This window comes from Parathielavia appendiculata (assembly GCF_033297405.1).
Source record: "Parathielavia appendiculata strain CBS 731.68 unplaced genomic scaffold N657scaffold_2, whole genome shotgun sequence".
Classification (NCBI taxonomy): Eukaryota; Fungi; Ascomycota; class Sordariomycetes; order Sordariales; family Chaetomiaceae; genus Parathielavia; species Parathielavia appendiculata.
In genome coordinates, this window is record NW_026944221.1 from 640,675 (window position 1) to 666,020 (window position 25,346).

At 57.7% G+C, this 25,346-nt stretch overlaps 9 protein-coding genes across 9 annotated transcripts; 5 read left to right on the forward strand and 4 right to left on the reverse strand.

Moving 5' to 3' along the window:
* Positions 1-160: 160 nt before the first annotated feature.
* On the forward strand, positions 161-2,577 carry N657DRAFT_564346 (Rad4-domain-containing protein; the record flags this gene model as incomplete). Its single annotated transcript, XM_062788272.1, has 2 exons — positions 161-733; positions 787-2,577. The coding sequence occupies 2 exons, from the start codon at positions 161-163 to the stop codon at positions 2,575-2,577; spliced, it is 2,364 nt and encodes a 787-aa protein (XP_062650649.1).
* A 794-nt stretch (positions 2,578-3,371) lies between these two features.
* On the forward strand, positions 3,372-4,100 carry N657DRAFT_677596 (uncharacterized protein; the record flags this gene model as incomplete). Its single annotated transcript, XM_062795999.1, has 2 exons — positions 3,372-3,570; positions 3,631-4,100. 2 exons carry the CDS (start codon positions 3,372-3,374, stop codon positions 4,098-4,100), a joined length of 669 nt encoding a protein of 222 aa, XP_062650650.1.
* Positions 4,101-4,798: 698 nt separating this feature from the next.
* Positions 4,799-6,016, forward strand: N657DRAFT_558871 (Phosphotyrosyl phosphatase activator; the record flags this gene model as incomplete). The annotated part of the gene is made up of 2 exons (XM_062787968.1): positions 4,799-5,187; positions 5,245-6,016. Coding segments are annotated over 2 exons (1,161 nt in total), but the record flags the coding sequence as incomplete, so codon positions are not given.
* A 325-nt stretch (positions 6,017-6,341) lies between these two features.
* N657DRAFT_610988 (glycoside hydrolase family 92 protein) lies at positions 6,342-8,802 on the reverse strand (the record flags this gene model as incomplete). Its single annotated transcript, XM_062790348.1, has 4 exons — positions 6,342-7,408; positions 7,459-7,611; positions 7,660-7,772; positions 7,826-8,802. The coding sequence occupies 4 exons, from the start codon at positions 8,800-8,802 to the stop codon at positions 6,342-6,344; spliced, it is 2,310 nt and encodes a 769-aa protein (XP_062650652.1).
* An 809-nt stretch (positions 8,803-9,611) lies between these two features.
* N657DRAFT_687272 (uncharacterized protein) lies at positions 9,612-11,315 on the reverse strand (the record flags this gene model as incomplete). The annotated part of the gene is made up of 3 exons (XM_062796885.1): positions 9,612-10,831; positions 10,892-11,030; positions 11,217-11,315. The coding sequence occupies 3 exons, from the start codon at positions 11,310-11,312 to the stop codon at positions 9,612-9,614; spliced, it is 1,455 nt and encodes a 484-aa protein (XP_062650653.1).
* Positions 11,316-11,650: 335 nt separating this feature from the next.
* Positions 11,651-13,010, forward strand: N657DRAFT_179652 (RTA1-domain-containing protein). Its single transcript, XM_062786113.1, has 2 exons — positions 11,651-12,058; positions 12,128-13,010. Exons 1-2 carry the CDS (start codon positions 11,860-11,862, stop codon positions 12,904-12,906), a joined length of 978 nt encoding a protein of 325 aa, XP_062650654.1. The 5' UTR covers positions 11,651-11,859; the 3' UTR covers positions 12,907-13,010.
* A 481-nt stretch (positions 13,011-13,491) lies between these two features.
* Positions 13,492-17,109, reverse strand: N657DRAFT_564681 (uncharacterized protein; the record flags this gene model as incomplete). Its single annotated transcript, XM_062788301.1, has 4 exons — positions 13,492-15,781; positions 15,828-16,278; positions 16,342-16,553; positions 16,616-17,109. The coding sequence occupies 4 exons, from the start codon at positions 17,107-17,109 to the stop codon at positions 13,492-13,494; spliced, it is 3,447 nt and encodes a 1,148-aa protein (XP_062650655.1).
* Positions 17,110-18,549: 1,440 nt separating this feature from the next.
* N657DRAFT_565212 (polyadenylate binding protein) lies at positions 18,550-20,923 on the forward strand (the record flags this gene model as incomplete). The annotated part of the gene is made up of 2 exons (XM_062788341.1): positions 18,550-20,714; positions 20,767-20,923. The coding sequence occupies 2 exons, from the start codon at positions 18,550-18,552 to the stop codon at positions 20,921-20,923; spliced, it is 2,322 nt and encodes a 773-aa protein (XP_062650656.1).
* Positions 20,924-21,921: 998 nt separating this feature from the next.
* On the reverse strand, positions 21,922-23,826 carry N657DRAFT_565442 (uncharacterized protein; the record flags this gene model as incomplete). Its single annotated transcript, XM_062788361.1, has 3 exons — positions 21,922-22,714; positions 22,771-23,218; positions 23,286-23,826. The coding sequence occupies 3 exons, from the start codon at positions 23,824-23,826 to the stop codon at positions 21,922-21,924; spliced, it is 1,782 nt and encodes a 593-aa protein (XP_062650657.1).
* Positions 23,827-25,346: the final 1,520 nt, after the last annotated feature.

A 25,346-nucleotide genomic window follows, 5' to 3' on the forward strand; every position in this document is an offset into this window, starting at 1 on the left:
CGCTGTTCCGGACATTTATCGCGAGATGCTGATTGAGGCGAGAGATGAGTTCACTCGAAACAGCACGGTTCCAGAGCGGCCCCTGAAACGTAGGCGCCCCGGCGAGGGACGACCAGCTCGGGTCGAGTCGCGAAAGGACAGCGCTGCCAGCGCCACCGGAATGGATACTGGAATTGCTGTCTCTCATGATGCTTCCGAAGATGGCAATATCCAATTTGAAGATGTTGTTATTCCCACGCCTACAGTGCAGACCGTGCTGAGGGATTCCGACGACGAGGAGGATGACGACATTTTCGAAGACGTCGCCATCGAGCCCGCCGTGCCATCGGCCGCCATCGCCGGAGAAGGGTTCAAGGCATTGAATCTGGATCTTTCCGCCCATATGGCTGCCATGGGTCCTCGCCGTGCCGACCGTCGCAAGGCCCTCAGCAATGAGGAGAGGGAGCGTCGTGTTGAGGCCCACAAAGTACACCTAGTCTGTCTTCTTGCTCACTTAGAGCTCAGGAACAGGTGGTGTAACGACCCAGAGGTCCAGGAGACTCTTCGGCCATTGCTCCCCCAAAAGACGGTCAGTGCCCTGGTTCCCCGGGCCAGTCTGAACCAATTTGGACGTTCAGAGTCCTTGAAGAAGGGTCTTCAGGAGGCGAAGGAGCTCTTTAAGATGGCGTTTTCCATCACTGAGCGAGGTTTATGGAGAGCCCTGTGGGCTGGAGACGAAGAACAGCTCAAGAATGTATGTCAATACCTCTCATGCCCTTTCCCGGGCTGCGCTAATACGCTCGGCAGTACCAACTCCCTGATGACATGGAGTCCACGCTGGACAAGAGTGACTTTCTCGAGGCAGCTAGAAGAATGCAAGGGTCGCGTGATGTTGGTGCCCAGCTGTTCTGCGCCCTGCTCCGGTCCGTGGGTGTCCAAGCTCGACTGGTCTGCTCGCTGCAGCCCCTACCCTTCGTTCCCGGAGCCCCTTCGATGCCAAAACAACGGAAAGCTTCGACACCACAAAATCAGCCATCCAAAGCCGAGCTATACGCCGCAGCAGTGGCCAAACATGAAACAAAGTTCCCCGAGTTCCAGGCCGGCGCAACAACGCCCTCTCCCCGTCGACGGCTTGGCCACCCACACGCCGCCGCCTATCACATCCCATCAGTAACTGCATCCTCGCATTCCCCATCCCAACTCTCTGTGTCGACCCCTAGGATGATCCGCGGCGAGTCGCCATTTCCGGTCTACTGGGTTGAAGTGCTCGACGTCGCCCACCAGAAATGGCACCCCGTCGACCCCCTCGTCACATGCACCCAGTGCAAACCCCGCGCACTCGAACCCCCACCTTCTGACACCCTCAACAACCTAACCTACACCATCGCTTTCGCAGCCGACAGCAGCGCAGTCGACGTAACCCGTCGCTACGCCAAAGCCTACACCTCCAAGACCCGCAAACAGCGCATCGACGGCTTCCCCACCACCCTCAACCCCACCACCAGCAGCGGCAGCAGCAGCACCAATCTAACCGGCGGCGCCCGCTGGTACCGCCGCCTGCTCTCGCGCTACACCCGCCCCCTGCCGACCGACCTGGAACAAATCGAGCTCAACGAGCTCGCGGCCGAGGAAGCGCGCGAGCCAATGCCGCGGAATGTCGCCGACTTCAAGGACCATCCCGTCTATGCCCTGGAGCGGCACCTCCGACGGCACGAGGTGCTCGTTCCCGGGGCGCAGCCCAGTGGGACGGTGAGTGCGGGGGCCAAGGCGGGGGCACAGTTGGAGCGGATATATCGACGGAAGGATGTCAGGGTTGCGAGGACGAGGGAGAAGTGGTATCGTCTTGGGAGGGTTGTGAGAGACGGGGAGGAGCCGGTGAAGAGTTTGCCGAAGAGGAAGGTGAGGAGGAAAGGTGGTGGGTTTGAGAGTGATGAGGACGGAAAAGCTGATGGGGCTGTGGATGATCCGGACAGGGTGGGGTTGTTTGGTGATGCTGCGCTGGGGTATGTCCCGCTTTATATGATGGAGCAGACCGATGCGTATGTCGCGCCGCCTGTGGTGGATGGGAGGGTGCCCAAAAACAAGTTTGGAAACATCGATTTGTATGTCCCGAGTATGGTGCCGCGCGGTGGGGTGCATATCAGGCATGACAGGGCGGCCCAGGCGGCGTTTATACTGGGGTTGGACTATGCGCCGGCGCTGACGGGGTTTGAGTTCCGCGGGAGGCAGGGTACGGCTGTGTTAAACGGGGTTGTGGTGCCGGAGGAGGCGGAAGAGGCGGTCTCGGCGGTTGTTCAGGGGCTGGTGGAAATGGAGGCGGAGGAGGAGCAGGAGAGGAGGTCGAGGAGGGCATTGAGGATGTGGAGTCGATTTTTGAAGGAGTTGAGGATCCGGGAGAGGATATGGGCTGGGGTAGATGTGGAGGTGGAGGCGGAGGAGGAACCCGAGAGCAAGCGCAAAGGGAAAGAGGCGGTGCTGGAGGAGGATGTTTGGATGGAGGGAGATCCGAGTGAGGATGATACGGGAGGAGGTGGGTTCTTTGTCCCGGACGAGGACGATGAGGATGATGGTGGCAGCGGTGGGTTCATTGTCGAGTGAGGCGTCCCTATTCCAGGGCTGTTGTTCGCTGGTACACAACTCACTCACTGGTGAATACGCAGTTTCATGTTTGGCACAAATCTAACAACCCTACCGAGATGGACCAAGGCTTCTTCGTCCCCACTGGTTCTGTCAACCGCAGTCTCAGTCATTCGGGGAGCTAGAAGCCCAGCAGGGAACTTTATATCCCACCACATCATCCCATCCGGTTCTTCAAGCAAGTCCTTTGCCAATAATGTTAAACCAAAGTCGTCCTTGTGATGCATGCTTGCACAAGTAGCTAGTACATGCTCCAGAATGTCGATGGCCTCCTTGATCCGCCCAATGTACACGTATGCACGTGCAAGCCGGAAGGATCTAGAAAAGGAAGGAGAACGTAAGTGGCGGAGGAATGGACATGTCTCGCAACCCTTGGTCTAGATAGGTCTTGAGGGGTGGCCAATAGGTATCCGTTGGGTCTACCTGGGGGGACAGAGGAGCCGCCTCCAGGGTTTCGCACCGTTGTCGGGGCAATCTGATGCATCTTAGCAGCAGATCTTGATGAGGCTGGAAGCTGAAATTCCGCTGCACCATTGCCGCCATCTTCATCCATGTGGAGCCGGAACTAGGGAGGATTCGGCCCGGCATCGCCAAGCCGGAGCAGCTCCGTGTTGTAGTGGGCCTGGCTGCTCTGCATTGGACATGTCCTCCCAGAGTCCCAGTGTTCTCTCAAATCCTGCTTCGGCACCAGTCTTAGCGTCTTGAGATTGAAAAGAAGGATGGGCGGTAGAGCCAGACAGCAATCATCCACAGCCATGCCCCTCCCAGCGAACTGGCCATCCCACGTCCCATACCTAACAGTCCCAGCGTACTCACCGCATCTCGGCCAGGCCCACTTCCAGGCCCTCCGTACCCGGCCCGCGGATCCTTCCGACCCGATCCCGGAGATCCCCCGCGATCTCAGACCTGGCCCATGTCCTGCCGTCCGCATCACCCCGATCACCGACCCGAACCGTAAGCACCTTACCAACCGACCACGTCAACCCGTTCATACTAAAACAAACGATAACATAGACCCCGCTCACGGCCAAGCAGGCCTCTTCGCAACCCGCGACTTGGCTCCGGGCGAACTGATCCTGCCCTACCTGGGCGAAATCCACATCGGCACTGCCCCGTTCGGCGATAAGACTGAAGGCTACGACTATGCCAAATCCGATTACGACCTCTGGCTGGACCGCGATGCGGACCTTGCCGTGGACGCGGCACGCATCGGGAATGAGGCGAGATTTGTGAATGACTATCGCGGGGTGCCCGGGCGAGATGGGAAGAAGGCGAATGCTGAGTTCCGGGTTGTGTGGGATCCCAGGACGGGAGAGAAGTGCATGGCTGTATTTGTGTTGCCTGCTGGAAAGAGGGCTGTCGGCAGGGCCAGAGTGGTTGGGATTGCGAGGGGCGAGGAGGTGCTGGTCAGTTATGGGAGGGGGTTCTGGCAGGGAAGGAGGGAGGCTGAGGAACAGGACGCCGATGAGAAAGGGAACACGTGAATCGTGACGTCTTCTGGCCAAAGAAAAAACAATTGGAAAGGTGACACCAGGTGTCTAACCTTCTGTCCGAACCCATAGCTGATGCTAGGTCGGCTGTGCAATCATGACGGCTGCCTTCGGGGGTAGCTTCGGGCTGCCCCGCCATGACGACGGCGGGGTTACCTGTGCCCTGAGCTTACCCCACATAAGCTCTGCCGACATCCTCCATCCTCCAACTCGACTTATCCATCTCAAACAAACCTTCGACAGCCGCGGCGTGAAGCCTCTCAACAGGTCTACAACCAATTCAACTTCTACAACTAAACTCAACTACATCTTGAACGTCCACGATGGACCCTCCACCGCCACCAAAGATCACAACCCAACCAAACCCCCCGGCTCCGACACCCTCACACCCCCGCCTCGCCGTCCTCACCCCGTCCAAAACCCACCCCTTCCAGACCCCAACCAAGCGCATCCACACGGGCGCCGACCTCCCCCGATTCCTCTCCTCTCTCGCCTACCGCGACATAGGCCTCTTCATCCTACAGCTCAACCGCGCCCTATGCCCGCGCACACCCACCTCCTCCTCCTCCTCCTCCTCCTCCTCCTCCTCCTCCACCACCACACCTTCCGGCAGTAGCAGCACTAGCAAAATCCGCTCCTTCCCACTCGACGCGCCCCGCACCGACCCGCCGGCCGTTACGAACCTGAGGGAACTGCTTCGCAAAGTGGAGGGGATTATCGACGAGGCGCCTCCTGAAAAGGGGCCGCGGCGGTTCGGGAATGTGAGTTTTCGAAGGTGGCACGAGATACTGAAGGGGAGGGTGCGAGGGTTCTTAAGGGAGTATTTACCTAGGAGTTTGTGGGAGGCGTGGGGCGGGCTAAAGGAAAAGGAGGAGGAGGACGCTGGGTTGATAGCGGAGGTGGAGGGGTATTTTATGGGGTCGTGGGGAAGTAAGGAGAGGTTGGATTATGGGACGGGGCATGAATTGAGCTTTCTAGCGTTTCTGGGGTGTTTATGGAAGTTGGGGGCTTTCTATGAAGGAATAGAGGGAGACGGGGAAGGGGAGGTGGAGAGGAGTTTGGTGTTGGGACTTTTTCAACCGTGAGTATTGTTTCTGGGGCTGGTCAAGTGTAGAGGAAGGGATGCTGACCGGGACAGATACCTCAAGGTTGTCAGACGGCTGATTCTGACGTACAACCTCGAGCCGGCCGGTTCGCACGGGGTATGGGGCCTCGACGACCACTCGTTTCTGCCGTACATCTTTGGCTCGGCACAGCTCACCCGACCCATCACCGAGTCCGAGCCCATGCCGTTAGAGGGCTCGGCTCCGTGTGCCCCGCGGCCCTCCGACGTGGTCAAGCCCGCCACCGTCGACCTCTACCGCGAGTCCAACATGTACTTCTCGGCCATCGGTTTCATCAATGACGTCAAGAAGGGCCCCTTCTGGGAGCACAGCCCGATCCTGTTCGACATCTCGGGAATCAAGGACGGCTGGGGCAAGATCAACAAGGGAATGATCAAGATGTTCAACGCTGAGGTACTCTCCAAGTTCCCCGTGGTGCAACACTTTCCCTTTGGCTCGCTCTTCTTGTGGGACGAAGATCCGGAGGCGGTAAAAGTGACGCAGTCTGTCCACCTGGCGAGTCATGGGCCGGCGACAGAGAACGCACCTTCCGCCGGCGCGGGTTCAGGGACCGCCGCACCGTGGGCGCAAGCCACCAAAATGCCTGGCGTCGCGGCCGGTGTACCATCAGCGCCGGGAATCCCGTACTCGAGGGCGCCGTTGATTGGCGTGGGCAGTTCTGCGCCGACGAAGCCGAGGGGAGGAGGCCCAGACACTGGACCGCCTCCGCCGACATCTTTCCCGCGAGGCCAACCAGGGACGGCGAGCAACCAGTTTTCTGTGACCAAGGCGCCGTGGGCGAAGTAGGCTTGTGCTGTGGTGGTGGCGAAAGGAAAGGTTGAGTTTGTCTCCATTCATGATACCCAATGCAAGATGTATCCGAACGGTCAGCCAGCTCATATAACCTGTCCGGTTGGAAGTATGGTCGTATTACTATGACGCTCTCAACCGCCTTTCATCTGCCTCTTCGGCGGGGGACGAAATCATCAGGATGCATGTGACACCTGTATATGGCGTTGCTCGAGCCTCCTTTGCTGGGGTTGCTGTGGAGCGAGCCGGTTTGGGAGATAGGGCATGTGTAGGAAGTCAGCCCTCGGTTGTGTACTGGTTGTATTCCCTCCAACCCCGCATGTTAATTCTGATACGCATCATCCGAACTACCCCCTACACCCTCACCATGCCACTCAACAGGATAACTCGGCGGCAAATCTTCCTTCGCCCTCCCCCATTTCGGCCCCTCCTCCTCCCCAACCCACAGCTCCAAAACACCCCCCTTCAAAAAAAACTCATGAGTGATCCAATTTTTGTGATACTCCCTCCCATTAAGCTTCGACCGCCGTATATACTTCCTCCTCCTCTCCGAATCAAACCCCCTAACCTTGATAACAGCCCACTTCCCCTTCTCCTTTGCCCTGATCCTCACCTCGGGAAAGAAAGGCGCCGTGAGCAGGTACACATCCTGACCCGCCACAGGGAAGAACCCCATCATGGCGAACGCGCTGAACGCGCCCATGGCGCAGTCGTCGTTGCCTGGTATCCCGTTGACGCTGGCGTTGAAGAGGCTCGGGATGTACTCGTGCGTGAAGAAGCTGCTCAGGCCGGGACGCCCCGCGTAGTGGAACTGGAAGACGGGGAGGAAGCCTTGCTCGTTGCCCATGTAGGATATGCCGCTCGTGTGGAAGAAAGTAAGGCGCTGGACGAAGGCCTCGGGCCCGCCCATGAGCGAGATCAGCGTGGCCATGTCCTGCGGCGCGTAGAAGCTGTACAGCCAGGGGCTGCCCTCGTACGTGTCGAGGCTCGTGTCGTAGTAGCACGAGTGCATGTCATGCACGGGGGAGCAGGTGCGCGGGGTTTGGTAGTGGAAGGAGCCGTTGAGGCGTCGCGGCTGCAGAAAGCCTTTGAAATGGGTTTGAGTCATGGCGCCGCTCTGGTCTTTGAAGGCGTCAAATTGGTCCGGGTTCCAGTAGTTGCGCCAGTTGTCGGCACGCTGGCGGTACTTGGCTGCGTCCTCCGTGTGGCCCAGCCTCTCAGCGAGGAGGGAGATGCAGAAGTCATCGTAGGCGTACTCAACACCTCTGCTAACGGTGCGGCTGGCTGGGCCGGTGCCATTCTTGTCTTTGTCGTCCCACGGGATGTAGCCCACGGTGTGCCAGCTTACGAGGTTGCCGCGCCCCTCGAGGCCCCAGTTGGGTGGTTCGACTGTGGTTGTTAGAGCGACAAGAAAAAACAAAAGAAAGAGTTTGACTGACCTTCTGCGTCTGAGATTACCGCCTCGTACGCGGTGTCCCAGTCAATGCCTTGCGTCAGATTCTTAATAAAGGCGTCTACAAGCACGACGTCTGCGTTGGAGCCACCCTGCGTGAAACCTTTGCAAAAGCTCATCCGACAATCGGGTAGTTTTCCTGCCAAACGGTCAGTCTCGTCCTCAGTCATCTTCACGAGTCACGGACCTTCATGCCTGTAGATGTCGATTAGAGCACGCACCATCTCCGTCTGCGCAACCGGGTCGATGATGGTCAACAACGGATGCTGAGCGCGGAAGGAGTCCCAGATGCAGTAGAACCTGCCCCAGGTCAGCAACAAGATCATCGCCTATCCCCAACCCCCCAAACTTACGAGTCGTAATACGGCTCCGTCGAGTTCCACAACGGATTTTCCCCCGTATAGTTCTGAGGAGAAAGCAGCGTGCGATACAGCCCCGACCAGAAAGTCGTCTGCAGCTCCTCGCTCACCCCCGTCGAATCGACCTCGATCACCCCCAACTTCTCCCGCCAGGCCCTCCTCGCATCACTCTCGACCCTCTCAAAATGCCAATCCGGTATCTCCCTCTCAGCATTCTCGCACGCTTGATCGATCGACATAAACGACACCCCAACCCTCGCCAGCAGCGAGTGCTTCGGGGGCCTCTCAAACTGAATCCACGCGCCAGCCGATCCACTCGGGATATAGTACCCAGGGCTCATACCATCCAGAAACTTGGGCTCCTCGACCGCCTCGTTCCCCTTGAACGTGCCCGTCCGGCGTATCCGCGCGCCCCTGAAATCGGCGCAGAAGAAAGCCTGGTACTTGCACATGCCCGACCCAAACGACGGCCCATACCGCCCCTCAGCGACCACCCTCCCCGTTTCATGATCCACCTGCACGCCGCCGGTGCTCCAACTGCCCATCAGATCGACCAAATCCACCACGACAAGAGGCGAGTACGGCACCCCGCGCTGCGGCTCCTCTTTCTTCGTGGTGAACACATCCACCGATTCCTCACCGGAAAACCCAAACCTGTACAGTACCGCGTGCTGCGTGGTCGTCATCTCGGCTTGCACGGTATTAGTCAGGTTGACGGTGAAATACCCCGGCGCGGCAGACACGGAACCCGGGACGCGGTCCGTGGGCCGGTGCATGGTCGAGTAGGCGCACCGGCGGAAGTCGTCGCTGGGACAACCCGGGTGAACAAACAGGGGGAAATTGCCGAGCGACGGCATGCCGCCCGTCCCGGAGTCGTGCATGTGCGAGAAGCCCGTGATGGGGTTGGCGTCGGAGACGAAGCCCGCTGCGTTCTCAGCCGGCGAGGCCGTGTCGGCTACGGCTTTGGCCATTCCTGTTTAAAATATTAGTGCGCGGGTTTGGGTAGCAAGGGGAGGAGGGGAGGGGGTTTTACCGTATGGGAGAGTGGCACCGGGAAAGACATGGCCTGTTGAGGGTAGCGTGTGAGATTGTTTGGTCTTGTGAGCTTTTTGGAGAGGCGTGAGGGGATGGGTGAGAGACTCACCTCCGTTGGCTGTCCCGATGAGTGGGTCAACGAACCGGAGGACGTTGTATTGAGATTTGGAACCAAAGAAGAGGATCGATGAACCCCCTAGGGCAGACTTGGAGTTTGAGAGCAGCAGGAAGAGGCAGATGCAGAAGAGCGTGAGCGGGAGGATACGGCTTATCCGCGGGATGCCCCTCAGCTGGATTGGCGCCGCCATGCTGGCGGTCCCGAGAGCCCTATTCCGTCCTCTGGTTCTTGATTGTTTCTTGACCGGCTCGATTTCAAGGGCGCCGAGTCCCTCACTCAGAGAGGGTTGTTTGGAGGATTTAGTGGCAGCATGCTCTGACAGGGTACTGAGTCTCTCCGAGCATCAGCATGTTCGGCCCGGGTCAGTTGTACTCTTGTTCTCGTCTTACAGCTTCGGTTTCCTGATTGGCACTGTGGGTATCGAAACCAGCGGCTCCGAGGATCAACCCGTGTCTGAGAAAGTTGGATGCTTTCGCCGTCATGTTTGGTCTCAAAAGGCCAGTTTAAGAGATGGCAGGGGCTGGGTTCTGCCAAGACAACATATCAGTGCTAAGAAAATGCTGGGGGGTACGATGCCAAGCCTGCAAAGTCCCGCAATCCAGGGTGTGTTTCAGGGCATTGATTGGTTTATGAACTTCCGGTTTTAACCACCGAATCCAACCCTGAGAGCTCCCCGCGCTCCCGGTTCCCCCGTTCGGCGAAGTGTGTTTCCATCGGCCACATCAAAAACTCCTTGAACTCGCCATCCCCAACAAGGCCATCAACCACCGCAATGATGTGGTCTTTCCAGCCCTCGATATACCATCCCTTTTGAACCGCGTCCATGTTCAGGAGCACAGCGTAGTGCGCCAGAACCAACAGCGCGAGTGACTCGCCCTTTCTGACGCAGGCCACGAAACCGGGCTCGACGCGGTACAGCCAGCCAAAGACGAATTGGTTCACATGCGAGCCGCGGTATGTTATCGTGTCGCCCAGACCGCTGCGTCGCCCGTACGTGGCCTCGTAGATGTCGATAAGGCAGTCGAGCGCTCGGAGGGAGGCAGCAGCTGCATCTTCCTGGTTGTTCTTGTTGGGGCGAGCACTCGCGATGAAGGCCCTCAGCCGGTCCAGCGCGTCCTCCCAGTCTAGTCGCGGGAAGCCGACCCCCGCATACACGGGTTGTTCTAGGAGTCCCGGCGGCGCTGAAACCGGCCCGAGGGGCTTCATGAGCCCAGCAAACAACACATCCGGGGAAAAGCACTGGCGCATCAACCTGACTCCTTGGATGAAAGGCATGGACAAGGGGGGAATCGAAAACGGGTCCTGGGTAGTATCTTGTCTCCCCCGCTCATGGACGGTGCATACGAGCACGTCATGGCAGCTCGTGGGACCGGCGGCAAACGTGCAATAACTCGTCAGGACTGCGGCCAAGTACAAGGCGCCGCAGTTCTCGGGTCCTGCTTGCGACAGCTGCGACGAGAAGCCCGACAAGCCAACTGTGAAGTGCTGGTGGGCGAGGTCCACATAGTCGCTTCGGCTCCGACGGAGGGGCAATGGTGCTTGCGGGTCGCTCGTCGCCGCCTGGTCGCCCTCTTTGGCCAGATAGGCCAGGTGGAATGCCGCTGTGGCGAGGATCAGGTGCAGGACAAAGGCGTGGCTCAGCCCTATGTGCGGCACGTTGCGTTTCCAGAATTGAAGTATATCGGGGTCGTCTGGGCCCGCCGCAAAGGTCTCGGTTGTGGTTGTGATGAAGTGGAGGAGTAGCTCGGCGTTCCCAAGGTTGACTTGTGCTGAGTCAACGTTCACGGCTAGAGGCCTGCGTTGTGGTGATGTGACCCCCGAAATTGGTGGTGGTGTGTTTGGAGTGTCTGCGACTGAGCAGGCAGTTGGAGACTGACCGGACATGAATGGAGACACAGTCAACTAACCTGTCCAGACTTTCCGAGGCCGGCCTGGGCCACGTCGTGGTGCTGAGACGGTGCCATACTCGACGCGCCCGGCATCCGAGACGAGATCGCAGGGCAGACCAAAGCTTCGGCAGTTGCTGCACGGTTTCCCCTCGTTGCACTGAGAGAGCCGGTCAGCAAGGCGTTGGGCGACAAGCCACACAACAAGGCAAGAGACGGAAACAGCTGAGGCTGGTATCCAAGACATGACAGGATCAGAATGCAGGATGCGAGCTTGCCAGGCGTGACAAAGGGGGAGCAAAGAAGGAGAAGAAGGCGAAGGGAAGTACTAAGTGGCCTGACCAACCTTGACTTTGCGACGTTTGCAGAAGCTGCAGCCGGTGCGTGATTTGCGGTGAGGCCGGATCGATTTCTTTTTCAAAGATGACGACCCTGCTGTCATATTCAAGAGAGGATTAGATGTTGGTTCTTGACCTGAATAACAGTCAGCTTGTCCTTTTTCGCATCTATATGCGAAAATCCAGGGCAGCCCCTGACCCCATACCGGACCCACTGCCTGCACGACGATCATCTTCGACAAAGGCGGCCCCACTGATCACTGACGCGGCCTCGATCTGCCGGAGGTGAGGGTCAGGACAATGGTTAGCCTCAACCTTGCAACCCTGTTTCAGATATCGGATCAAGGCTGTGCGAAAATGGCTGTTTTTTCGCATTTATCAAAAATTGCATGATAGGTTGGGATAGGCGCTCACCTCGTACATGTTTGAAGCATCAACCATGATGATGTTCACTTACACAGCCGGACTCACTTACTATTTCTACTCCTTGAGCCTCCTTATTTCCCGACTGAGATGTCCAACATGTCGGTTCATCCAGAGACTCACCAGTTCTTACTACAAAGTACACTTCTCATCACTCACCTCCCTCCATCGGCCTGATTAGTATTTTGTACCATCCTCCAACCTGTCTTGGAACATCACCCAGACACCATGGCCTCCATTGACGACGGGCCCCCTTTCGGCCCCATTGTCAACGGGACCATGGTGGTCGTGTTCTGGGAGTATCGCCCGAGCAACATAGCCGCCTACTCCTTCCTTGGGCTATTCGCGCTCGCCACTCTCGCCCACATAGTCTACTTCTTCCGGCTCCGGGCCTGGGTCTTCATCCCCTTTGTTCTCGGCGGAGTCTGTAAGCAACCCCCTTCCCATCCCATTCTCTCCCCTGCCGCCGTTAGCTGAACAAGACCCCCCAAAAAAGGCCAAATCTTTGGCTACTACGAACGAAGCGAAGCCCACTCCGCCCCGCGCGTCCTCAGGCCCTGGATCCTGCAGAACATGCTCCTCCTGGTCTCTCCGCCCCTCCTCGCCGCGACAGTCTACATGTCCTACGGCCGGATATCCAGCGCCCTGCTGTACGGCACGTACCGTCGCAAAAACCCACACAAAGACCGCAACTGCTGCACTCGTTGCTGCGTCAGCCTCTGCTGCACCTGCTCCCCGACAAAGGCCTACGTCCTCGTCGACATCGTCGCCATCTTCACCCAGCTGATCGGCACGGTCCTCCCCGCCAGCGGCACCCCCGAGGCGCAACGCCTGAGCGTCATTGTCGTGCTGATCGGCCTGCTGGCGCAGATGCTCGCACTGGGCGCCTTCCTGGTCTTCTGTGTGCGATTGCATGCGCGTCTGCGCCGGGACCCGGCGCGCTGGTCGAGGGCTATGGTGGCGGATCCCGCGGTGAATTGGTTGGGGTATTTTGTTGTCATGGAAATGGCGGGAGTGATGTTGGTTGTCAGGAGCGTGATGAGGGGCGTCGAGTATCTGCAGGGGATGGATGGCTATGTGGCCTCGCACGAGTGGTGTGTGTATGTGTTTGATGCGGTGCCCATGTTGGTTGTCATGGTAGGATTCTTGGTCCTGTATCCGCCAAGGTTGGTGAGGGAGGTAGCACACTTAGAGAAGATCGAGCAGGGGGTGGGAGAGTGTGTTGAGTTGAGGGGAGGTTCAGGGGGTAGTGGCAGTGACCAAGGGAACGCATAGGTGAGGCTCTCTTGGCCAACGCCGTCAGTCCGTTGGTTGAGGCCAGACAAGTCCGGTCTGAAGGTAGCATCTGGGCCAGGACTTGAATCTTGTATAGGATTTGATTTGCGGAGTAAAGGGAGGAGGAGCACCAAAATCATCTGATACCAGAAGTAGAACGTATTTCACGAGATCTTTTAAAAGTTCCCATATCTACATCGTTGCCATCATGGTCACCACCGCTCAGTTAAACCCGGACGAAGAGCCAGACCCTTGGGAAGTTCTGGCTGACAGAAAACAGTCTCACTTCGACAACGCCTTGGTCAAAGCGCACACTACGCCGGCACGAGGGCAGGCAGCCGACGGCGGCAACATCCACCGCGGCCACCTACTCCCCCAGCAGTGGAAGATAAGCCGTCCTTATGCAATACCTCCGTGAGCACACCGGCAGCCCGCTCCCGGAGAGCCCCATCTTAATCCATGTTCTTTTCAACTGGGACAAAACTTTCCCAAAGAACTCCCATCATGTAACAACCTCAACCGTCAACCTAACACCCCTCCGGAAGTCCACCCCCTAAACGCCCCCCTCTCCCATCTTGCCCCCGCTCAACTGAGATCAAACCCGGCCCCGCTCTTGACCGCATACAATAGCTTCCTCTTAAGCACCGCCGCAGTCCGATACTGCGGCAGCTTCAGCAGATTCACGCACGTGCTGGCGCTGGGCAACCTCTCCTGATCCGTCCCGCCATCTCGAATACTAAACGGCGGGCTCAACTGACTAAAGCCCAGCAACGGCGCCCTGGGCGTGCTTGTCACATACTTCAGCACCTCCCTCCTCTCCGGGTCTTCGAGGCCGTGCATCACCTCCCAAAACAGCTTGACCGTCGGGTGTTCCTCGCCATCGTCGCCAATCGCATACACACCGCTATAGTGGGTATGCCTCCTCAGGTCCTCGACGTCAATCTCGGAGCTGTCGCCGCCGACCAGGCGCTGCAGCTCGTTCTGGTTGAACATGCTCAGCCACGCCGGGTCGATGATCATGCCCAGGCCGCGGAGAAAAGCGCGTGTCTGCGCGTAGGGTTGCACGACCAGGCGGTGGCGGGCCACGTAGCTGATGTAGAGGGGCCTGTTTTCGTTGGTCACGAGGACGTCCTCGCCGTTGGGGACTAGGTTGCGGGTAATCGTGCGGACTGGTTCGCCCGGGAGCGAGACCTGGTCCGTGATAGTGAAGTCGAGCGAGAGGTCGAGGACATCGCCCGGGTAGTTTTTCAGGCGGAGCATACCCTGGTAGAGCTCCTCGTCGAGTTCCCGGAGGTCGTTGATGTTGGCGCGATAGGTGTCGGATGAGCCGCCCGAGGACGCCCATTTCAGGAGGAAGAAACCTGCAAAGGCGATATCGATGAGGATTCCCTCGTACATGCATTTCCCAATGACTCTGCCGAGAAACTCGTACTGCCGTAGGCGATAGGCGATGGCCTCGGCCCACTCTTCAGAGCCCTCGGCGATCTGGGCTTCCTTCAGCGTATACTTAGTCTGGTCCATGTCGCAGGGGTTCGGGTAGTACGAGTTTTTGCTGTTGGCGACAAAAAGCCTCTGGGCCGGCGTAAACGCTTCGCTCGTCACGCTTGTGAGGAACTCCTTGGTTACACCGCCGCCGTCGATGCCGGCTTCCGGGATACCAAATTCATCCACAAACGTGATTTGAATCGGCTCCTTTAGCCCTTCGCCCAAGTCCCAAAATGATCCCATAGCATCATTGAATACCTTTCCTCGCTGGATCTGCGCCTGGTGCCGGCCCAGAATGTTTGTGCCGGCTACTGTTGGCTCGAAGGGCCCGCCGTGCTGGTTAAGCACCCATAGCCTCCATCTGTCCGGGTCGATGTTGCCCCCGCGTCTCCTGCTCTTGTCGAGGTAGACAAATTGTCGGAATATCTGGACGCGCATATCGAACGGTATGACAAACGGCATGTTCCGTAGGATCTCCAGTTTGGGGCCAGCGGCTGCCCTCAGAGTGTCCCTTGCGGCTCGTTTTCGTGCTAGCCTTATCCTCTCCATATGCGCTTGCCGAGAGAGTCTCAGACCGCTCGAGGAGAGACCGATAAGCGGCTCTTCATCCTCAACGCCATCCTCCTGGTCTTCGTCCCCAGCTTCAGCTTGCTCACGACGGCGCTGCTCTTCCAGAACAACAGCAGAGAGAAAGCCCTCCATGTCAAACTTTGACGTCATAAGCCAGTGGCTCTGGGGCAGGAACGGACGCCGAGAATCCCGTTCGTAGAGCATTCTCATCGCTGTGGAGACCAAGTCCCTGAAAGCATGAAAATCGACGCCTGCAGTGAGCGCGAATGGAGCAACATTGCTGGTTGGGTTGTTGCTAGAGGTGCTCGGCGCCGAACCAAGCAAGTCGGAGGCAGAATAGTACAGTGTGAAACCGAGATGCTTGAGGAAAATAGTAAGACGCTTCAGTTCCTGGAGATTGAGGGCGCTGGAACGCAGCCGTGAACCCGAGCCACCGACGATAGCGGACAAGCTTAAACCGCTGAAGAAATCGTCATCGTCAGTCAGCCGAAGGACGAAAATGTAAAGCTCGAGAAAGAGAAGAATTGTCCGCCACTCGCGGTGCCACGGAGAGTCCGTCTCGGATGCAGGCCGTTGCCGTAGCACCGTGAGCGCAGCATCGGCATCAGCAGAAATGGTGGAGAATATCGAGGTCCTGCTGAGCGCATTCCAGAAGAACTTGACCACCGGAAGGGAGCCGTGGCGAGTGGGAATGTTTGCGAGGTATAGGCGCATGCGAATGTCATCACTGAGCGTTGGGAAGCAGTAGACTAAGGTGAGAATGTAGCCAGCAAGAAAACCGGCATCCTCAAGCTCAGAAGCGGATGTGCCCCAGTGGTCCCTGCCTTGGTTAGCATGGTGAGCAACAGCGGGAAGGAGGCACTTACGATGTAAATTTCTCAAGCAGTCCGGAAATCTCGTCTCTGTCAGTCAGCGATGCGAGCTTATCCGAGACATAAGGAGGCAAGCTCGGCTGGGGGCCCTCCTCGATATCTCGGGCCTCAACCGAGGCTTTCAGTTCTGAGACCGAAAAGCCAACGCGGATCTCGGTGGAAAGCGCAGCGAGCAGGGAGTACAAGACTCGGAGGGAGCGTGAATGTAGTACCAGCTGTTTCCTTGTCTTCTGCAAGACAATAAAATGCGCAAGCAGCCACATAAGGCCCGTCTGCGATCCGGACCATTTCGAATCTGCGATTAGCTCGGCAGAGAGCGAGTCCGAAAGGCAATCCACGTCGATGTCAGCAGCGAAAGATGTAATGTTGGCCTCGAATAGAAACAGGTCGGCCTGTGTCAGGAAAGACACGGCAAACTCATGATATGCAGTTTGCGTGAACGACTCTAATCCCGGGGGTCAGTCTGGGCCCGTACCCAAGACACGGACCGGAAGACGCAGACACATACCAGGTGCATTGGCTGCGGACAGTGGTGTCCCCACGGCAATCCTGATGAGGTTGAGTAATGGCGAGGCGGACCCAGAGCTGTGGCAGTATCTCCCCAATAACCAGTAGAATCTGCCCAGCACAGCCTGGACTGACCCTGGTCGGGCTCTGATGATTTCGATAATGATTTCCAATAGAACCTGAGCTTGGTTGGGCGCCTGGTTGGGGTCAAGACTATGGTGACAAAAGAGTTAGCATTCCGATCCGGTCCTTACGATTTCCAACAGGGTCCCTACCTCTCCAGCGAAGCAACCACTATCCGGGCGAGCTTCCCAAGTCGAGGCAGTTCCACGGCCCCCGATGCAAAACAGGAAAACTTAGTTTGGAGCAGGTCGCGAGCCACCAGGCACAAACGCTGGTGGTCTTCAGCGTGGGAGACTTGGTAGAAACTGAGAACCAGGGGAATCGCTTCGATGGTCCTCCGTTCCACGTCGACGGGCACTTCCGGACGGTGCGCGTACATCAGATCAACCGCTTGCCGACGCTCGGCCCTCAGAATTCGCCGTGACCGATAGGCTCTCCATGTCCGTTGGATTCGCTGCGCAGCCTTCAGGCGCTCCCTTTCTTGCTGCCTTTGTAAGCGCTCGGCCTGGGCATGCGCCACTGTCTTGGAGGCTCCAGCAGCAGTGCTGGGTGCCCAAGAGGTGCTGGTGAAGGGGTTTATCGCTCTCTGGCCGCTGAGATTAACGTTTCGGCCTTTTCGCGAGCTTCCCGTGAAGGTCGGGAACATGGTGACGGGTGTCGCTGGTGGCGTGCTGCTGGACTTTGGATCCCACAGACTGCGGCTCGCACCGGGGAAGCAGTCGCAGAGGCCTCCAGATTCAGTACCCAGATGGAAAACAGACAGGAAGAATCTGAAAGCGCCACGGGTAGAACACGAGCTCCTTGGTGCGAGGTTGGAGGTGCAATTTCAGGATGCTGTTTCCAAGTTGATGTGCGTCTAGACACTCCAAACGCCACTTGAGTTGAGCCCTTCATCAGCGAGGCAACAGCGAACGTGCCGGTGCCCACACCGCAAGCGGCTCGGCCACAGCGGAGGGGCAACAAACGGGCGACAGCTCGCGGAAGCACACAGGACAGTATTTTACTCAATGTAGGTACCCAAGATTGATTGCAGGCAGCTTGAGGTTTGGCTCTAAAACCCGGGAGCGAGGGATAAGTCCCGTCCATGCTCGACGAACATGGGAAACTCGGCCCTTTCCACATGCTGACGAAGAGCTTCCAGAATCCATGCCATCACTGAACCAGGCAGGGGTGCTGATATCGATAAGGCAGCACCCCGCCACATGGCTGCTCTATCAACGTGGCATCCAGCAATCGAGGGCTTGCGAACTCGGTAGACGAATATCAGTGAGTGAGGAGAGACTCTCTAGAGACTTCCTCTCCGGCATGCAGCTGCAGTGTGCATGCATCGTCCAGCAATTGGATAACCCGTCTCTGACAAGGTTAGAAACGCCTCGTCTCCATTGTTGTTGGCGCGTAAAAGTCATAGCCTTGTGGTGCAAAAGTAAGTGGTATGTACAGTTCAGTGACGCTCGGTTAATCGGATATTCTCCGCTTTCTGACCGAGATCACAAAAAAATCCTTCTCCGCAGCCACTTGCGACTTGCCCTCTTCCTTCCTCTCTCTTACATCAAGCGAACAAACCCTCCATCCCCGGATTCTTTCCACAAACTTTCAGAAAAGAGTCAGATCCGAGTACGACACAGCCGTCACTGGTTCTGTTCTCATCTACTTCTTTTCTGACCTTCATACAAAAACTCGACTCAAAAAAATTTGAAAACCCAAAAAAATCCCCATACATACATCAACCCTCCAAAAAAAAAGAAAAAAAAAAACAAAAAGAAACAAAAAGAAACTCGATTTCCGGTCAGATAATCTACCTTTCCTGGAAGACGCTCTTCAACCGTTTCTTAACCGAGGACTCAATTTCGTTGCGGAAGAAATTGATTGGGGCTTTATCACGGTCCTGTTCATTGTCTGCCGTCGCTCCTCCCTGCGAACGGTATCCTTGCTCGGCTCGTCGCACAAAGCTTTGCGCAATCGGTATGTGTTTTCTGTCAATCTAGCAGCAGCTGGTTCGTCATTGTGATCCCCGCTATTTGCTTCAGTTGATCTGCTCGCCAGAGCCCAAATTGACGTCGCCCCGCCTCTAGATCCGATCGTCAAAATGGCCGCTCCCGTTGCCCCCGGCGCTGTCGACCAACTTGCCGCTGATCTCGGCAACACCAACCTCAACAGCGCTGACAACCGTGCCGCCCCCGCCATCAACACCAATGTGTCTCCTGGCGAGTACCAGACCGATGCCGACACGGCCGGTCCGACCCCAAGCTCGGCTGCTCCCCACCCTCAGTCGTCGGCCTCGCTCTACGTTGGCGAGCTGGACCCGTCTGTGACCGAGGCCATGCTCTTCGAGCTCTTCTCCCAGATTGGCTCTGTCGCCTCTATTCGCGTCTGCCGCGATGCCGTCACCCGCCGCTCCCTCGGCTATGCTTATGTCAACTACAACTCGACCGCTGATGGCGAGAAGGCGCTCGAGGAGCTCAACTACACCCTCATCAAGGGCCGCCCTTGCCGCATCATGTGGTCTCAGCGTGACCCCGCTCTTCGCAAGACCGGCCAGGGCAACGTCTTCATTAAGAACCTTGATGTCGCTATCGACAACAAGGCTCTCCACGATACCTTTGCTGCTTTCGGCAACATCCTGAGCTGCAAGGTCGCCCAGGACGAACATGGCAACTCCAAGGGCTATGGTTTTGTGCACTACGAGACCGACGAGGCCGCCGCCCAGGCCATCAAGCACGTCAACGGCATGCTCCTGAACGAGAAGAAGGTTTACGTCGGCTACCACATTCCCAAGAAGGACCGCCAGAGCAAGTTCGAGGAGATGAAGGCCAACTTCACCAATGTCTACGTCAAGAACATCAACCTCGAGGTCACGGACGACGAGTTCCGCGAGCTCTTTGCCAAGTACGGCGACATCACGTCGTCCTCGCTCGCCCGCGACGCCGAGGGCAAGAGCCGTGGCTTTGGTTTTGTCAATTTCACTGCCCACGCTAGCGCCGCCAGGGCAGTTGAGGAGCTCAACGGCAAGGAGTTCCGCGGCCAGGACCTCTATGTCGGCCGTGCTCAGAAGAAGCATGAGCGCGAGGAGGAGCTTCGGAAGTCGTACGAGGCTGCTCGCCTTGAGAAAGCTAACAAATACCAAGGCGTCAACCTGTACATCAAGAACCTGTCCGACGACGTTGATGATGACAAGCTCCGCCAGATGTTCTCCGAGTTCGGTCCCATCACCTCGGCCAAGGTCATGCGCGATGCGGTCAGTGAGCCGTCCGCTGAGGATGACAAGGAGGGTAAGGACAAGGAGAACAAGAAGGAGGGCGAGGAAGCTGAGGCCGAGACCGGCGACAAGAAGGCCGATAAGAAGGGTGATCGCAGGCTGGGCAAGAGCAAGGGTTTCGGCTTCGTCTGCTTCAGCAACCCCGATGACGCCACCAAGGCCGTCGCCGAGATGAACCAGCGTATGGTTGACGGCAAGCCGCTCTACGTTGCGCTTGCTCAGCGCAAGGATGTTCGAAAGAGCCAGCTTGAGGCTAGCATCCAGGCCCGCAACCAGCTGCGCATGCAGCAGGCCGCCGCTCAGGCTGGCCTGCCTCAGCAGTTCATGCAGGCCCCCGTGTACTATGCTCCTGGCCAGCAGCCCGGGTTCATGCCTCCTGGAGGTCGAGGCATGCCGTTCCCTCAGGCCGGTCTCGGCATGCCCGCTGTGCAGGGTGGTCGTCCCGGTCAATTTCCGCCTTATGCTCAGCAGGGCGGCCGTGGTGGCATGCCTCCTCAGCAGATTCCCATCTACCCAGGCCTCGGCCAGTTCCCTCCTGGCGCCTATCCCCAGCCTAGCAACCCGCAATTCCTTGCTGCCATTCAGCAACTCCAGCAGGCCCCGGGTCTCGCTGGAGGACGTGGCGGCCCTGGTGGTCGCGGTATGCAGGGCATGCCTGTTCCGCAGCCAGGTATGCCTGCCGGCCCTGGCATGGCTGGATATCCCCCGAACGGCAGGCCTCAAAATGGCAACATGGGTGGCCGTGGCGGGCCGAACCGCGGTGGCAACTTCGCTGCTGGCCGTGGCGCACCTCCTGTCGGCCCTCTTGGGGCTGCAGGTGAGCTCAACGCTACCTCCCTCTTGCAATCCCAGCTCGCCGCCACCACCAGTGTCCAGCAGCAGAAGCAGATTCTCGGTGAGAATCTGTTCCCCAAGATTCAGGCTATCCAGCCGGAGTTGGCCGGGAAGATCACTGGCATGCTGCTCGAGATGGACAACAGCGAGCTCGTCAACCTGTAAGCCGATTCGCCCCCTTTATACGAGCGTATTTTACTAACCTGGTGCTAGGCTTGAGGATGAGGCTGCTCTGATTGCCAAGGTCAACGAGGCCATGGCTGTCTATGACGAGTACGTCAAGTCGCAGCAGGGTTCCGGCCAGCCCGCCGCCCAGGGGGAGGCTGAGGCCGAGAAGCCCAAGGACGAGAAGCATGAGGAGAAGGCTTAGGGTTCTCTTCCTCAGCTTCTTGCTTTTTGATGCATTTTTTTCTTCGTTTTCGGTTCTGGTCGGTCGGGGCAAAAGTTTTGATACCAGCTTGGCAGCGGCATGATCTATACAGTCTGATGATGAAGGCAGTTATGACGGCCACGCATCGGATGGATCTGGCTGCTTTCTTTACGGAGACGAGGACATCTCCCACGACGGATTATCACGGCATTTTGCTATGGCATTGCTACGTCATGGTCATGTATGGATAGACTTGCTTATGATGGGGGAGATATGTTCCTCGGGGCGGCCGTCTCTGTGGACAGGGCGGGGTGTGTTATCGGCCGATCGGCGTTACGGTTATGGATTTCTCAGGAGCAACTTGCCCGACCGATTCCGGTTGTCAGGCACGGGTTTGCTAGGCGCGGCAACCCGGCTACTCTGGTCTAAATGGCTATGGTCTCGGAACGTCTCGCTTTCTCGGGCCAGTACCTCCGTAGATGTTATCCTGAACAGGAGCACTAGCTAATACAGAGTAAAAGCTTTACAAGTTTGCTTCCGCTGTGTATAAGTTGTGATCTCGAATTGACGGATATGGGAGCGGTTGCCCTAGAATCCAAAGACGGGTGTCTCCACGATCTCCGATATTAAAGGAATGAAACCTAAGCAGGTTGCTTGCTCAAGTTTCTTTGACCCCCATACTCGAAAGGAAAGAAGCATCACAACCGGTTCACTCATTGATGACAACGTTCACCACATGCGCCACATCCATATACTTCATATTTCCATATCTCAACAATGCCTGTATGCGCCTCGCCTATCAAATAAACCATGCTCCAAATCGTCTGAACACCCATCCATGTACTGTGGTCCATAAGCAACCGGTATCCCGACCGTACCGTTAACCAACAAAGTAGCGAACAACGCCTTATCAAGCAAACACAACAGACCGTCAATCCGCAGCCACCTACACAACCATACTAGCCCAACCAAACCAAAACAGCGCCCGTTTCCGTCTCTTACCTTTCGCCAGCCCTCCCATCCGCAGCGTACCTCCTCCCATCCTCCAGCGCCCTCGCGGCGTTCCCGCTCCCACTGCCCCCGCCGTACAGCATCTCCAACAGCTTCCCCTTCTGGCGCATGCGCACGCCCTCCAGGTACGTGGCGACCTCCTCGAGCCCGCGGATCTGCTCCTCGAGCGTGAGCGTGCTGCTGTTGACGGAGCGGACCAGAGGCGAGACGAGTTTCTTTCTCAAATTCTCCAGGCTGGCTTTTAGGGCTAGAAGCTTGTGGTTGTGCTCCACGAGGATGCCTTTGTTGCGGACCGTCTTTTCGCGCACGTTTTGCAGGAGGAGGCGATTGCGCTCGTACTTGGCTACTTCGGTCTTCTTGGGGCCCAGGAGGCGCGTCCAGAGAGAGGAAAGGAGGTAGTCGGTATGGGCCTCGTCTTGGACCGAGGCCTCGCGGATGACGGTGCGGGCTAGGTTAAGGAACTGGTGATCGATTGCTTCGAACAGGGCGAAGAGGGCGAGGGAGTGTTGCAGTTCGGACGCGACGGCGTCTTCGAGGACGGTGAGGAACTCGTTGAATGTGCGCTGCAGGGTTTGCTTTGTGCGCTGAGGGGTCGAGTGGCCGAAAAGGGATGTCGAGAGCATGCCGAGGCGGGTGGGCTGGCCGGTGGCGGGGTCTTCAAGGATGCCGGCGTTGGAGAGCAGATTGTGGATGTTGTCGAACGCTGAGGAAAGCGGAAGCGTGGGGAGGGACTGGACTTGGGAAAGTTCGCGCCGGGCCCAGTCCATTACGATTAGGATGCTGTGCAACGAGATCAGTTGAATGGCTTGGGAATGTTGGGCATAAGGTGAGTATACCCGTCAATGTCGCCGTCGACATTGGCAAAGAACTTTGTCAGTTCGATGGCCAGCGTCTTGAGGCTATCGCTGAGCTCATCAAGCTCCTTGACGATGATTGGCGCCGAGGTCAGATTGCTGCTTCGTACGCTTTCGCCGAGATCCCACACGGCTACGCCTGTTGCCTGCAGATCGCCGACCTGCTGGATGCCGTTCTCGGAGTAGTAGATCAGGGGCTCCAGGGAGCGGGCGACGCCAGCAACCTTGACTAGGTCTGGGACCGGCCGCATAGCTGCTGGCTGTGAAATCCATCGGAGCGCTGCATACGACAGGGTAGCGACGACGAAGGAGAGAAACATGGAACTCCAAGACCTGGTCATGGCGTGGAATCTCCTGCGGATGAAGTTGATGGCTGTGTCGATAGGTTCGGTCCGGTGCTGGACTTCTGCCCTGACAGCGAAGCGAATGACTGGCGAGTTATTAGCTACCGTGAAGACAAGCAGCTGGGAAGACGAAACTCTGTTGTTTTGACGTACAGTTATCTGCAACATCCCTTGGCCTTAGCACCCTGTCTTTCAGCTCGCCCAAAGCCAATCCATCATCTTCTTGCTCTACATTCACCACCTTATCGATCAGGCGCTGCTGCGCCGGGTGGTACTCTGGTTCCGGACTCCGCTCCTTCTCAGGTGACAAACTCCCCGTGGGTAGCCTCGTCCTGATGGCCTGCGCAAGGATCTCGTCCCCCTCATCGGCGCTCTCGTAGTCCGGGCTGCTTTCCCGGAAGAAGCCATGTCCGTCATCGTCGTACATGTGGTTGAGGTCGTCACCTTTCCGCCAGAAGCCGCTGCTGCGGTCGCCGTTGCCGAGGCGTCTCCAGGCGGGCGGACTGTAACCACCGGCGGAAGCTTCCGAGTCCGAAGCGTCCATGTCGCTCGCCAGGTCGTCGCTCCGGAAGCCCGAGTGGACCGAGGGGTAGTTGAACGGCAGGCGGCTGGGCTTCCCAATAGAGGGCGCGAAATCGTCCACGTCGAGCTGGTCGAGGGGACCGAGGGTTGTTGTCGTTGTCGCTGCTGTCATGGCCGCGGCTGTGGGGGCTGTTATAGCTGGCACCTGACCTCCTTCCTCCTCTTCCTGCTGCTCCTCCTCCACTCTCTTTGGTCGTGGTTCGTTTGCCACTTCTGCTGCTGGTGCGTTTGTCACGGCTCCGCAGGTGGTCGTTACGGGTTGGTTTTTCTCTTTTCTGCGTGTCTCGGCAGCTGTCGTAAAGGTTGCTGCCGGCCTCAAAAGGATAAGGATAATCGGTGATTAGTGGCGGCAGGGGTGTGTCTTCGATGTGCTGTCGGCGGGGCGGTTCCTCCTCGGACAGAGTGTGGTCGTCGTCCTCCTCCTCCTCTATGATGGGCGGCGCGGTCTTTTGCTGCTGCCTACGGCGCCGGAAGACAAACAGCTTCCTCCAGCGGAGCGAGGGTAGAGGCTGGTAGAGCAGATACAGGAGGAGAAAGGTCAGGGAGAGCACCAGGGAGGCGACCCAGGCGCTCGGCGCAATGGTGATGCTTATGAGCGACACGTTGTTGTGAACCGAGAAGAGGGACTGCATCACACCAAACGGGGTCGCGGCCTGTCGCCCGCAAGGGAGACTCCGTTTGCTGCGATGCGCGCGAGGGGCGGGCCGATCAGGGAGCCGGCGCGATGCCCTCTTGGGAGATGGGGATGCAGTGTGGTGTGATTGGGAAGCCCAGTTAAACGGGTCGAAGCGATTCGCACTGTCTCTGCTGTCAGGGGGGGTTCTCGAGGGCCGCGCGAAACGATTCGATAGTGCAAATTTTAGAAACCGAGTCGCGTTGCAATCGCAATCCTTTTGAACGCACTCTAAACACGAAAAGAAGTCGTTGAGCGATGTTGCTCTGCCCTCGAATTCTCAGGCTCTGTCGGCGTCGCAAATGGAAGGCAGTCGCACTCCCCGCGCCGACTACCAGAGACCCAGAAATCGAGTGGCTGGCAGGCCCCGAAGCCGCTGCTGCAATGCGGCCCCACCCGTCGCCGGCACTCGATTGTGGACCAATCAACCCCGCAGTCCCTTGCTGCGTGGTGGGCAAGCTACTTGTCAAGGGATGAGGGTCCGCTGCACCATCCGGCTTTGCATCCGTGAGACGCAAACGACATCCAGAAAGAGTACTGTACTGTGAGCTGTCCGTCTTAACTCATGTTGTAAAAAAGAGCAAAACTCACTGGCTAACCCTCTTCGCCGGTCAAAGAGAGGTAGCCAGGCGACGAAACCCTCTAGTAGCACGAGCACCTAGACTTTAACACCCGGCTCCCCTTCCACTAAGGAAAACTGGCCTATATCTGACGACAGCACACTCGCTGGTGATCATACTCTCATTACTTTCGTCTTTCCGCTGTAATCTCCATCACGAACATAACAAGCATAGCATCATCAGCCCCATGGGCAAAGCCAGCCATCATGTCAAAATCCCAACGAAAACTGCCCTCCAACAGCCAAGCCCAGAGCTACGGCAAAGCATTGCAAAGACAACCTCGCCACCCCCGACGCTCCGCCATGTCTATATCTAGCCACCTCCTCTTCCCCTTCCACC

Bases quoted from the DNA above. Each gene is read 5' to 3' on its own strand.
- N657DRAFT_179652 (XM_062786113.1), top strand. From the start codon at position 11,860: ATGGCCTCCATTGACGACGGGCCCCCTTTCGGCCCCATTGTCAACGGG. The intron at 12,059-12,127 runs GTAAGCAACCCC...CCCCCAAAAAAG, and splicing joins CTTTGTTCTCGGCGGAGTCT to GCCAAATCTTTGGCTACTAC.